We start from the raw sequence: 14,114 nt of genomic DNA, 5'->3' as shown, positions 1-14,114 counted from the left end.
CAAGGATGTGGCTTAGATCAGGCACAAACTCAGTCAGATACACAGGGTTTTCAAGAAAAAAGGAAAATATTTTATTATTTCACTCAACATGTGCACCCCTGTTACTTCACAGGTTTTAGTCCAGCACTATTTCTTTTTCCTCTCTGGTTCCTCAGATATCACTGTCAGCACTCTCTTTCTAGGACTGGCTCCCAGCCTAGCCCAACACAGTGTTCATTAACCACTTCCTGGGTTCCCTCTGGACATGCATTAAAACAAGTTCTTTCTGCATAGAATTCAAGGTTCTCTCCTACATTGATAGTCTTCCCACATACACTTGGAAGGGTTAAGCTTGAGCCGCACTGCTTCCCTGATCCTCTCCTACAGTACTGCAGCTCAACTTAAAGTGGTGTCCTCTTCTCTCCTGGAGATCCCTCCTGGAAACCTCTGTATCAGGCCTCTCTGATCTGTTCAGCCTCAGGGCTTTTACGTCCTCCTCGCCTGAGCCCTGCCCCTCTAACTCAGGCTCAGCCTCTGCAGCCTAACGCCACCTGCTGCAAGGTGGAACTGTATCAGCCTCAGCCTTCGCCTCAGCAGACTAGTGCCATCTGTCGAAAGGGGGCTGAACTGCACCAGTGAGGGAGTGTTTCCTGCCTCTACATCACTCACTCCCTCACAACCACTTTGACACAAATGAGAAAGCTGATATGATATAAAGCTGATAAACATAAACATGATACCATTGCGATTGAAAACAGGGCAGACAGATCAGACTCTGTCCCATTAGAAAGCACACCTGACTCTAGGCTGGAAGGAATGTATGGGTCAGGTCAATTTTCCAACTATTATTTCCAACTCACAATCTGAGGATCTTCTAGAATGTATTGAAGAGGGAGCTCAGAAACCAGGCTAGAACTGACTTAACAATTGTTATATGGAATCAAGTAGTTAAACCATATTTAGGATTCAGACTATTTGTTTTCAAGCAGGACATAAAGAGGAAACAGTTTGCTTTTGTGGTTTATCAGATTATACAGAATTATTGATGCCAAAACAATAGCTTTCCAAACTAATTAATGAGCGTCTCCATTATGAATAGATTCAAGAACATGGAGGCCAATATTTAGCTCATTGGAGGCAGCCCGGCTATGTGCCGCAATCGGCGCCAACCCTGGATATTCAGTGCTGGGCTGTTTGCGGTAACTGGCATGAATATCCTTTTTATTTTGGCCAGCTCAAACTTTATTGGCTATGTCAATATTCAACGCTGTTTGGTTAAGTTTATACCCTGGAATTCTATATAGTGCGCCTAGTGTTCTGAGCCAAAATCCAGGCGTATTCTGTAACAATGTACATAAGTTGATTGGCTTAACAAGCCAGTCAGTGTTGTTAACAGCACTGAACAAGCAATCATGAGCACTAATTGGCAATAATTAGACTTTCACATGCACAGTTCCCTAAGTGTACTCGGTAATGCAGTGCACCTAAATTTTAATGCGTGCAGGCAAAAAGGGGTGTGGTTATGGGTGGAGAAATTGGCATTTCATGGGCGTTCCAAAATGTACACGTGTTGTTATTGAATATGACCCTCTGCGCCTAAATCTACATGCTGGGATTTACACCACATTTTCGTTAGTGTAAAGGGATGTACATAGTTTTAGGTACTAGGATATCAATTAAGCGTATTCTATATACCGCACCTAAATCTAGGCACAGGTTATACAAATGAATTCAACGCGATAAACACACCAAACCTAAACCTTCCAATCTCAGAAACGCTAAAAATTCTTGGAGTCACTATCGACCGCCACTTAACACTCGAAACTCACGCAAATAACACGACTAAGAAGATGTTCCACTGCATGTGGAAATTGAAAAGGATAAAACCATTCTTCCCAAGATTCGTCTTCCGCAACCTAGTGCAATCCCTCATCCTCAGCCATCTGGATTACTGCAACTCACTATACGCAGGCTGCAAAGAACAAATACTGAGGAAACTTCAAACAGCCCAGAACACAGCAGCCAGACTCATCTTCGGAAAACCAAAATATGAAAGGGCAACACCACTACTAAAGAAACTACACTGGCTTCCACTTAAGGAACGCGTCACTTTCAAGGTATGCACACTAGTCCACAAGATCATTCATGGTGAAGCCCCTGCCTATATGTCCGAGTTGATAGACCTACCACCCAGAAATGCTAAAAGATCATCCAGAACATACCTCAACCTCCACTTCCCTAATTGCAAGGGCGTGAAATACAAGACGCTACACGCGTCAACCTTTTCTCACACAAGCACGCAGCTTTGGAATACACTGCCGCGCAACTTAAGAACGATTTACGAACAAGCCTCCTTCCACAAATTACTGAAGACCCATCTGTTTGAAACAATTTATGGCAAGAGCCAAAACACATAGAGTCCACACTCACTGATCATCAATGCATCATACATCCACTTCTAACCCTCATCCCCCGTAATTCCACATCACTCATACCTTTACTCACAGGAATATGTACACCATATGTCTTTGTGTCTTAATACTGCTCTTTAAGCTTCCCATTGTCTCTTTCCAACGTTTCAATGTTGATGTCCATTGTTATATTCTTAACGATACTTCGATGGTCTCACATAACTTGTACAATGTAACCCATAACCAAGTTATGACAAATGTATTTCCATTATTCATATCCTATTGTAAGCCACACTGAGCCTGCAAAGAGGTGGGAAAATGTGGGATGCAAATGCAATAAATAAAAAAATAAAATAAAATACAATACGCTTAGGTGGAAATGTGTTTTGAGCAGATTTTTTAAGCGCCTTATATAGAATCTGGCCCATACCGACCAGAGACAGGACTGCTATTTAGGTAGTCCGATTTGACTGCTAAACTTAGCCAGCCAGCGTTTGAATATTTGTGGCTATCACATGATATAGCCGGTTAGCCACTACGATCTAAGAACTAATATTCAGGGGAGGTAACCAGCTATCTCGCGCTGAATATTAGCACTTAACTAGCTAATTGCTATTTAACTGGCCAGCAGCCATTCGTGGCAGGTTAAATAGTGCTGAATGTTGGCCAGATGATGCATGCATCTAGCTTCTCCTACAAAAGCACGCAGATGTGGAATGCTCTCCCAAACCACTTGAAAACAATTAACGAAATAACAAACTTTCGTAAATCGTTGAAAACCTATCTCTTCACTAAAGCCTATCATGAAAATCCATAACAGCTACAACACATCAACACTCCCTCTTACTTTGATCGTTTTCTTTTTATAACTAATTGAACAGATTGACTGTTAGCCTTGTTATTACCGATACCTTTATATCTCCAAATGTATCTCTGTACCGTGTAATGGTGATGCCATGACAGTTTTTTTGTAAGCCACATTGAGCCTGCAAAGAGCTGGGAAAATGTGGGATACAAGAGCAATAAATAAATAAATAAATAAATAAATATAACCCTCAGCCACTAGAGGGAGCTCACCGCACATCATGTGTACATGTGAAAGCACCTGCTACTAATCGGTGACCTTATTGCGGTTTTATTTATTATTCATTTTTTTGTTTTGGTGAGACCACCTGAGAATTAGAAATTATTCTGTATCGTCGAATGCCTTCTATAGTATGAAGATTGTCAAACTAATGGTGCCAATTTGCTCCAACTCAACCTGTTTAACCTGGTTCAAATCTTGACCATATTATGACATCACCACCCCTATTGTTTTCTGCTTTCTTCTCTTTTTGCCCTCTGTCTTATTCTCTAGTAATAAAATAGTTGCTCCACAGTGTATAGCAGAAAAGTGAATGTAAAGTGCCTGAAATATTCTGCTCTTAGGTTTCACAAGCGCTGCTATACCTTCTGTCCTGAGAAGACCTACAGGAGTGATGTGGACAAGCTGTGCATTGAATGTAGTGACACCTGCCGCAGTTGTTCCAGCACTGAGTGCCAGTGGTGTGAGGATGGTTTCTATCTTTTGGGTAAGCAAAATAATGTCTCAGAATATATTCCTGAGGCACCAGTGAGCGAAACAATGGCCACACTATATTCAATTTAAGTATTTGTTGAGATTTAGCTTGAATTTACTTTTGAAGACTGTCTTTAAATGTTACACATGCTGCTTTTTTTTAGACTAACTTTTTTTTGGACTGTTGGCACCTGTGTCCTCTGAAGTCTTTTTCCTCCTCTTTCTGCAAAACTTTAAATATATGTCTGTGATATTATTTATTTATTTTGACATTTATATCCCGCACTTTCCCAAACAATGTTTAAGTTCGATGAGGCTTACAGATACAAATATTTAGAGATATACATACTGTTTAGTGCTGTTGACTGCAATTAAGCATAATGTATTTTACAATAAATCTTATAAGTCACAACAAAAACATGAGAATTGTTTCACAATGTTACAGAATGACTAAGTTTCAGTTTAGTGTTAATAAAGATATACAGAAATATTCAAAGACCATATAAGATTGGATTAGAATTTATCTTAAGAACTTTTTTAAAAGAAAGGTTTTTAGTGATTTCCGGAAGCTTGTATAATCTGGGATACCTTTGATGTTTTTTGGTCATGAGTTCCACCACTTAGTACATTAATATGAAAAGTCAGCTGAAAGGACCGATTTATATATAATTTTCTTACAGTTGGGGTAGTGAAGAAGTAGAAAGTTCCTGGATCCTCAGATGGAATTATGAGCAGAAAGTTCAATCAAGGGAAGCATGTAATCTGGTGTCAATCCATAAATGATTTGGAATGGATGTGGGAAAGAGGAACCTGAATTATAGCTACGTAATGCAAGGTTCCATTCTAGGAGCCACTGACCAGGAAAGGGATCTAGGCGTCGTCGTTGATGATATGTTGAAACCCTCTGCTCAGTGTGTGGCGGGGGCTAAGAAAGCAAATAGAATGTTAGGCATTATTAGAAAAGGAAAGAAAAACAAAAATGAGGACGTTATAATGCCTTTGTATCACTCCATGGTGCGACCGCACCTCGAATATTGTGTTCAATTCTGGTCGCTGCATCTAAAAAAAGATATAGTGGAATTAGAAAAAGTACAGAGAAGGGCAATGAAAATGATAAAGGGAATGGGAAGGTTTCCCTATGAGGAAAGGCTGAAGTGGCTAGGGCTCTTCAGCTTGGAGAAAAGATGGCTGAGGGGAGATATGATAGAGGTCTATAAAATAATGAGTGGAGTGGAACGGGTAGATGTGAATCGCTTGTTTACTCTTTCCAAAAATACTAGGACTAGGGGGCACACAATGAAGCTACAAAGTAGTAACTTTAAAACAAATCAAATAAATTTTTTCTTCACTCAACATGTAATTAAACTCTGAAATTTGTTGCCAGAGAATGTAGTAAAAGCAGTTAGCTTAGTGGGGTTTAAAAAAGGTTTGGATAGCTTCTTAAAGGAAAAGTCCATAGACTATTACTAAAATGGACTTGTGGAAAATCCACTGCTTATTTCTAGGATAAGCAGCATAAAATATATTGTACTTTTTTGGGATATTGCCAGGTACTTGTGATCTGGATTGGCCACTGTTAGAAACAGGATGCTGAGCTTGATGGACCTTCGGTCTGTCCCATTATGGTAGTACTTATGTACAAATACACATAGTTTATAAGATACTATAGCTTTAATTAGAAGCCAGTATAATGAATGAAGCAATGGAGAGGCTTTGTTAAATCATCAAACATTACAAACAAGTCTTGCTGCTGTATTTTGAGTAGTTTGTAATTTCTACACTATTATATCTTTGCAGTCATATAAACTGTATTGCAATAGTTGAAATGGGACAGTACTAGAGTTTGAACAAAGTTTCTGAATAATTATTTAGAAAAAAGAGTTCTTATTCTTTTTAACTGCTATAAAGCTTTCAAGACTTTTGTTACCACTGCTGATGCTTGAGGCTCATAAGAAAGGTGTTATTTTTAAATCATTTAAATTTTTTGAGTGGGGTTTTTGTTTTGATTTCATAGCTTTAATAGTGAGTTCCAGTTCTTCTTCTACATGTATTTATCGATTATGCTGGATCTCCAGTCTTAGCTGCCTACCACCATGTTACCCAGCTAATAATCTTGGTTCTCATGATTGAGCCATGGACCTCGATATCTTGGCATACGGTAACGATCCACATCTTTTTGTTCATCCTCTTGGCCTTCTTCTTCCACCTGTATTTTCAGCAAGCTTCTGTATCTCATCTACTCTATGATCTCAGCCACTTTTAGCTCTTCTCTGTCTTCTTCAGTCCTGGGCTTGTCAATTTGTGTCATCCCAAGCATCCAATGTAGCATCCTCATCTCAGTCACAACCATTGCTTGTTCTTTTTTTCTTTCCCATGCTCCCACACTTGGCTCCAAAGTACTGGTATTATTACTGTTTCGTAGAGCTTTTTTCAAACAAAAACAAGACAGGCACCTCATCATACTAATCATGAGAGAATGAAGCTGAGAATGCCACTTGCTTCTCTCTACATTACAGCCATGGTCCTTGCTCTAATATATCTGCCAAAGGGTCTGTTTGCATTTGTTATTGCTTTTACGTATCTAAACCTCAGCTCTTTGCAAATTCTTCTTTCTTATCCCATTTCACCACTTTAATCCTTGAATTTTGTCACCACGTTCACTGCCTTAGTTTGCTGATCGTTGGTCTTCTTTGTGTTGTGTAGATTTTTCCAGTCCTTTCTCTGTTTCTTTCCTATGCTCTGCACTTACCATAATGTACTTAGCACATGGCAGGCACCTGAGGGGCTACACCAGAACATCCTTCATCAGAGTATTGAGTGTAGCATGAAGAAGAGACTCAGGGCTGACCCTGGATGTCCTCCCACTTGGACTGGAAATCTTGCTGTTCTGCAAGTGCTTCTCATGTGGATCTTACTATCCTGCCACTCTTTATTCTCATGTCCCATCAGGGCTTCTTGTCGTATGTCTTTTCGAGCTTGGCAAACGCCATGTATAGCTTCTTTTCTCTAGATCAAGGTTTCAACTCAGTCATTGGGACACACCTGGCCAGTCAGGGCTTTTCAGGATACCCACAATGAATATCCATGAGATAGATTTGCATACAATGGAGTGCATGCAAATTTATCTCATGAATATTCTTGTGGATATCTTCAAAACCAGACTGGATGGGTATGTCCGAAGGTCTGGGCTGAGAAACCCTGCAGTAGATTTATCCAGTATAATCATCAATGTGAAAACTACATCAATGCTGACCAACCTTTACTTATCCTTCTCATGTCTTCCATTCTCTTGTCTCTAATCATCTGTAGAGATAAGCTGTCATTTTGAAATAGAAAGGAAAGCTCAATAAATTTCTTTCTGCCTGGTTAAATCACTCTGCCCATGCCAGTTGCTTATATTCAGTAACACTTAACCAGTGATTGCTTCTGAATATCAGTTCAGACCTCCATGGCACTCTGCAAAGTGCAGGGCAGTCCAGGAGCTGTCGAGGAGGAACTTTGGAAGGCTAAGTGCTTTGAAAATATGCCTCTTAATGCTCCATTGTGGCCAGGCCTAGATTTCTAATTAAGCAGAGTAGGCATCTGCAAAAGATGCTATGATGAAAGGAGCATTGCCTTCTTAATCCTCTATGCCTGCTTTCTGGGACAGGGGCTTGTGGGCTGACAACATTCAGAGCACCAGAAAATAGAACTGATTCTGATTTATACCTAACCCTTTAAGGGGTGGGGGCTATAACTAGATGCTGCCACTTGGGCTGAGCAGGGATTGGAAGAGAGGGCTACAGGAACAAAGCTCTTTTCATCCCCATTGTAAGACGTATATCCAGACCTTAATATGACTGAAAACATCTTTATTTTTCCATTTATTTTTAAATTTGCAGATGGGAAATGTGTTCATGACTGTGGTTCTGGTTACTACAAAGAAGAAGATGAAGAAGAATGTGGTTTGTGCCATAGAACTTGTATGACGTGCAGTGGGCCTGACTATGATGAATGCACTGTTTGCAGTGGACATTTACTGCTCAGAGATGGAAAGTGTGAGGATCCTTCCAAGGTGACAATCGAGGGATGGTTCTGGAATGGTATGTAGCTGGTGTTCCCTTGCAAGCCCTAAAGTTTCTGAAGCAATGTACAGTCAGGTACTATTTTTCTGTCCATGAAGGGCTCATAAGGAGGTAATGGAGAGTTAAGCGACTTGCCCTAGATTACGAGGAACTGCAGTGGGATTTAAACCAGGTTCCCCTGGTTCTCAGCCTGCAGCTTGAACCATCTACTTGTCCACTCCATAAGAGAGAAAGGCTACTGTTTAATTGTAAATCCTATAAATAAATCCAAATCTACAAATGGTCAGTGAAACCAGTCATTCATTTTAGTTCTACATAACATAGCCTATCAACAGGGAGGAGAGACCAGCAGGGACATCGCTGTCCTTAGTCTTTCCTACTAAAATTCTAAATGGATACATTTTTATAGCCTAACCTACAGATGAGATATTTTATACAATAAAACCTTGAGTTCTTTACCTTGGCTCATCACTCTGGTCGTTCCCATCAGTTTGTTTGCTTCTGTTGTTCATCATAGGATTGCTTGTTTTTTCTTTTGTTGTTGGTCTAAACGTGAAAAGCACATAGTTTGAAGGTGGGTGTACACATGGGTGGAGTCTGGGTAGGGCATGGGCAGGACGCACAATTATGCACATAAATTCTAGAATGTGTAACCCAGGCCACTCGTACACCGCATTTCTTTCCAGTCCCCTTACAATCCAACTGGGGTGGGTAATGGTCTAGAATAGTGACCCGGGGGTTTGGGAGACACTTTTCCAGTTCTGGGTTCCACTCAGCTATCCAGCCCAGGAACCATGCGACACTCCAGAAGGCTTAATAACAAACTTCAAGTTTTTATTGTAACTTCTGCAACTGGCAAACTCTTGATTCAGTGATCCTTAACACAGACAATGATATGAATTCTTCTATAACTCAAAGTCAAACTTCTGTCGTTCCGTGGGGAACACCTTTATAGAGCACAAGGTAGAAGGATGCTATAGAAATACAAATTATCGACTGTTTTAACCCTGACAATACACCTGATATTAGTGTAAAGGGTTGGTGAGGGTGAGGAACTCTTGAAATAGCACGCAATCTCCTGGCCCTTCTTACCCCTATACTCCCAGATACTGAACAGGTCTCCTGGCCCCTTCCTCTGAAGTTCTAGGAAGCTTCTGAGCTAATCATCCCCTCTTCCTGAAGCTCCACAGCAACTCTGAACCCATCATCCTTTTAACCACAGCTCCCTCAGTCCAACTCACCCTCAGTATGTCATCTTCATCTTTACTGTAGTGCTGACATACATGTATAGAACATGGGTTTATGCTCCTAGAACCTAGACATTAACTAAAGCCTGCTAGTACACAGACCCCTTAAAGATAAATCTTGTCAAAACTCTTGACTTACCTTTTGGATGTGTTTAACATGCTGCAATCAGTGTTCATATGCTTGAAGAGATCCCCCTCTAGTGGACATAGAGACACACTTGTATTTTTGGTTATACCATCCTTTGAACACCCAGTTGGTGATGAAACAAGTTATTACTAATGTTATAATGATTACTACAAGTATTTAAGTAGAAATAATTGCCTTTTAGACACTTTTCCTATTTCTTGTACTCCACACATTGCTAATTAGCCACTATCCTTGGGAGTTATTCATTAAAGTTTCAATGCATAATTTCCTATCTTAACTATGGTTTGAATTTCTGTTATACTACAAAGTTTGTTGGCCTATCAAATTTTGTGGTATCATGAAGTTGCAATCCAGCCCTTGATATCTAAGCTCTGTACCAAGCAATCTAGTGAACTTGTTCCTTGGAGATCATCTTCAGTCTGGAGAGCATTTTACCCAAAAGAACAATAGTGTTTTGGGGGATATTTTGATTTTTACAGGGTCCAAACAATGTTGAGGCCAATATTCAGAGGGAACATATCACGTTAAAGTTAACCAGAGAAGCAATCTCTTTAACTTTAATTGGACATTCAGCCAATTTATACAATTAACTCAGGCCATCCAGTGAAAGAGTACCAGTGCCCCCTCCCCATTATTTAACTGGTTAAAGTTTCTCTAGCCTGAAAGTTGTGAAGATAAAATTTAGGAGCACTTTTTTTTAAAAGCTTAGCGTGTGCTAAATACTATGAAGCCCATAGGTATACACTGGGCTTCCTGGCATTTAGTGCATGCTAATTCCATTAGCACACGCTAAGCTTTAGTAAAAGGACCCTTTTATTTGGTATATAGGCAGGAAATTTAAAAAGCAGATTTCATTTTTTTACTAATTTTATAGTAATAAAACAGGATAAGAAAGTATCTCTTTTTGCAGTTTATAAAATGTTCACTTAAAATATTGTGTAGAAAGCAAAGAACATATAGAAACATCTAAGGTGATCAATCATGTACTAAAGTAAACGTCAATGTATTCGAAGTCCCTGTGGTAACGTGATTGAGGGTGTAGCTTGGAATTTGTCACAAACACAGTCATACAGAGAGTCGTGTGTGAAAGAAAATCATTTATTTTAATGCAGAGGAATTGCTGACCTGTTCCCTTCACAGAGCAGGAGAAAATAGACATGAAAAGTCACTCCTTACATTCATAAGTTCTCTCCCGCGGTCTGCTCCTGTAGGCCCACCTGCACTTGCCTGCCTCTCCAAAAGACAGCCCAACCACCTTGTCTCTGTCCTGGAGTCCCCAGAGTTCAAAGTCCTGTCTTCTAATATTCAGCACAATTGAGCCCAGCTTGGTCCTGACTTCCAAAGTCACGTGGAGGAGCATTTTCGATATGATGTCTAAGTCTGACTTTGGACGCTTTGCAAAAAACGTCCAAAATCTGAATAGGAAAGAAGGTCATTTTCAAAATAGAAAAATGTCTATCTTTTTTTTTTAATACTGTTTTGAACAAGGTTTTGTGATTTGGATGTTTTGTTTTTTGGTCCATTAAAAAACAAACAAACATCCAAGTGCAAAGCGCACAAAGTCAAGCTATGGAGATGTAGGAGGAGCCAGCATTTTTAGTAGATTGGTCCCCAGGCATCCCAGGAAAGCAATAGGGCACCCTAGGGGGCACTGCAGTGGACTTCATAAAACGCTCCCAGGTACACATCTCACCATTGCTCCCTTATCTTCACCTATATGTGGGTACAATGGGTTTCTGGTGAGTTTTCAAGGGCTCACAGTTTCCATTACAAGTGAACAGGTAGGGGGAGGTATGGACCTGGGTCCATCTGTCTGCAGTGCACTCCACCCACCATTAGACTTCTCCAGGGACCTGCATACTGTTCTAATGGACCTGAGTATAAGTAGATGGCATAGAGGCTGGCAAGTAATGTTTTAAATCACATTTTTTGGGGGTGGGAGGGGGTTAATGACCACTGGGGAAGTAAGGAGAGGTCATCCCTCATTCCCTCCATTGGTCATTTAGGGCACCTTTCTGTGCCTTATTCATTATAAAAACAGGTCTAACTCAAAATGTCTTAGTTTTAGTCCTGGACAGTTTTGTTTTGTTCCATTATGGCTGAAAAATATCCAAGTGTTAGGAACGTCAACATCCCACCCTTAACACACCTCTGACATTCCGCCTTTTGATTTGAACACACTTCTGACAGAGTTGAACCACAGTTTCAGAAGCAGGGGCGTAGCTAGTGGGGCCATAGGGGCATGGGCCCCCGCAAATTTAGCCCTGGCCCCCCTGCTTTCACCCCTCCCCCGAGCCCCCCTCCCAAAGCCACCAACCCTCCCCTGTCGCCGCCGTGCTGATCTGGATTCTGTTTCTGTGAGTCCTGAGACCATTTTTACCACAGCAGTAAAATGGCCAATTTTCCATTTATTCAATTAATGACCATGTGCTAATGTTGCCATTATTGTGCGGTCATTGAAAAAAAATGATCATGTGAGCACTTGCCGCCATCCATTTTGTAGGTGGTAAAGGCCCATGTGCTGATCCTGCACTAATCAGTTAGCGCATGATAGTGTAGACACGCTGATTAGTGAAAACATGCCCCCTCCACAGCAAACATTAAAACATTCTTATGCATCCCACAGTAAGCTCTTTTAGGCTGTGTTAGGTGTGCATTAGTGCCTAACGTAGCTTAGTAAAAGGGTCCCTAGTGTTTAGGAAGAATTAAAAAGTTGGTTGTTTCAAAAGATCTAGAGTGCTGAAGTGACTTGCTCTGGTTTTGTGAGAAGTTACATTTCTAGATGTTTTATGTGATTTGATGATTGATTATTGATATGGATATTTCTAATGTATTTTATGCTTATTTTTATATTTATACAATGTATTTAATGTTTCTTTTTATATTTATACAAACTATTTTGTGTAATTTGCCTCATACTGGTTTACTTGCTAGAGTGAAATATAAACTGGTGCTTTGGAATTTTCATTTCACCATTTGTGCTGCTTTGTCCTTGTCATGATGGCTTGGAATTGTCATCTTGGTTAGAATACTTTGCCTCTCATTTGGTGTGGGGGTCTTCCTGCTATTCTTGACATCTTGTATTGTTGTTGGAGTGGAGGAGTAGCCTAATGGTTAGTGCAGTGGGCTGAGAACATGGGTTTGATTCCCACTGCAGTGACGATAGGAGCAAGCTCTGTGGGTGTTGGCTTGAGCACCCCCAATACTGAGCAAACTTCTCGACTGTGCCCAGTGATGGAATAACTTCCATTGGGTTTAGCATCCCCCAATCATTTTGAAAAGTTGACTCCTATGGCAGAGACCCTGGGCAAGTCAGTAAACCCTCCATTGCCCTAGGTGCAAAACTTAGATTGTGAGCCCACTAGGGACAGAGAAAGTATCTACAAATAATGTATGAAAAACACTTTGTACCACAGAAAAGCAGTATATCAAACCCACGAGTTTTTATCACTCTATGGTTACTGCCTACCAGCAAACTGTCAGCATGTTTCATTGAAAATGAATGGGAAACCCCAGTGTTCAATCATAAAATTGCTTTCCCCACTAACTTTATGAGAAATGAATAAAACAAATAATGTGGAATCTGAAAATGAACATATGGGCGATTGGTCTAAAAATGAGCAAAATCAAAAAACTTTCCCATTGCATCCCCTACAAAGTAAGATGAGTAGCAGTACAGCTGTTGCTTCTTTGTGGACGATGAGTAAAGACATGATCCACCTTTCCTAATGACCACTGTAGCACTTTGAAACTGCCAACAGTATCTACTTACCATTATAACTTATGTTAATTCAAGATACAGGGGTGCAATCTTTATTGGACTGTGGCATCCCTGTTTCTGCTAGGGATCAAGAACATGCACTAGCAGAAACAAAAATATGCCTCCAGTGCATTCTGTGGGTTATTTGTCCATGCAAAATGGTAGTGCACCAGGATGAATAAATAGACTGGTTTGGTGCTAGGTATCATCAGTAGAAACCAGATACACTATAACATCTGAATCATATCAGAGGAGATATCTCATGGGCTAATGCTGCCAAATAGCAGAAGTTTTGTTTTGCACATACAATAACAGGAATGAACCTCATTCTTTAACCAGATCCTATTAGAGCAAGGGTAGTCATCCATGGACCTCGAAGGCCACAACCCAGCCGGGTTTTCAAGACTGCCACAATGAATATGCATGAGATCTATTTGCATACAATGGAAGCAGTAAATGCAAATTAAGCTCATGCATATTCATTGTGGAAATCTTGAAAACCCGACTGGGTTGTGGCCTTTGAGGTCCATGGTTGCCCAAACCTTATTAGAGTTTTCTTTTTCTTAAAAACTGATCAGTGCTACTTTTGTTCTAGTAGGCAATTGAACTTTGTTACCAATATACACGTTTGCACTAAGTTTAGGACAGAATAACGTTGTTTTGCTCCTGCTAGTGATTGCATCCCATTGAATATATAATGAACTTCTACATTCATCATGTTTCCCTCTTGTTCATATGCACATTAGAAAAGCTTATGCCTGGAATAGACTTCCTGGACCTATATGTCTAGCTCCATCTCTACCTGTTTTCAAATCTATGCTGAAAACCCACCTTTTCACTGCTGCTTTTAGCTCCTAGCCACAATTGCCCTCCCCTTGTCCCTTCCTCCCTTCTCACCCATTACTTCCCTCACCCGTAACTGTCTTGTTTGTCTATATTACTTAGAT

At 40.4% G+C, this 14,114-nt stretch overlaps 1 protein-coding gene across 1 annotated transcript in view; it reads left to right on the top strand.

Moving 5' to 3' along the window:
- The window catches only part of PCSK5 (proprotein convertase subtilisin/kexin type 5), a 739,798-nt gene that overhangs the window by 669,606 nt on the left and 56,078 nt on the right, over nucleotides 1–14,114 (top strand). The window contains exons 26-27 of the mRNA XM_030193725.1: nucleotides 3,819–3,961; nucleotides 7,830–8,030. Of these exons, the coding sequence (XP_030049585.1) occupies nucleotides 3,819–3,961; nucleotides 7,830–8,030 (344 nt within the window). The remainder of the gene's footprint in view (nucleotides 1–3,818; nucleotides 3,962–7,829; nucleotides 8,031–14,114) is intronic.

The sequence above is a fragment of the Microcaecilia unicolor genome, chromosome 2 (assembly GCF_901765095.1).
Source record: "Microcaecilia unicolor chromosome 2, aMicUni1.1, whole genome shotgun sequence".
NCBI classification, from domain to species: domain Eukaryota; kingdom Metazoa; phylum Chordata; class Amphibia; order Gymnophiona; family Siphonopidae; genus Microcaecilia; species Microcaecilia unicolor.
Note: the sequence above shows the minus strand (reverse complement) of the source record. Positions and strands in the feature narration are given on the sequence as shown.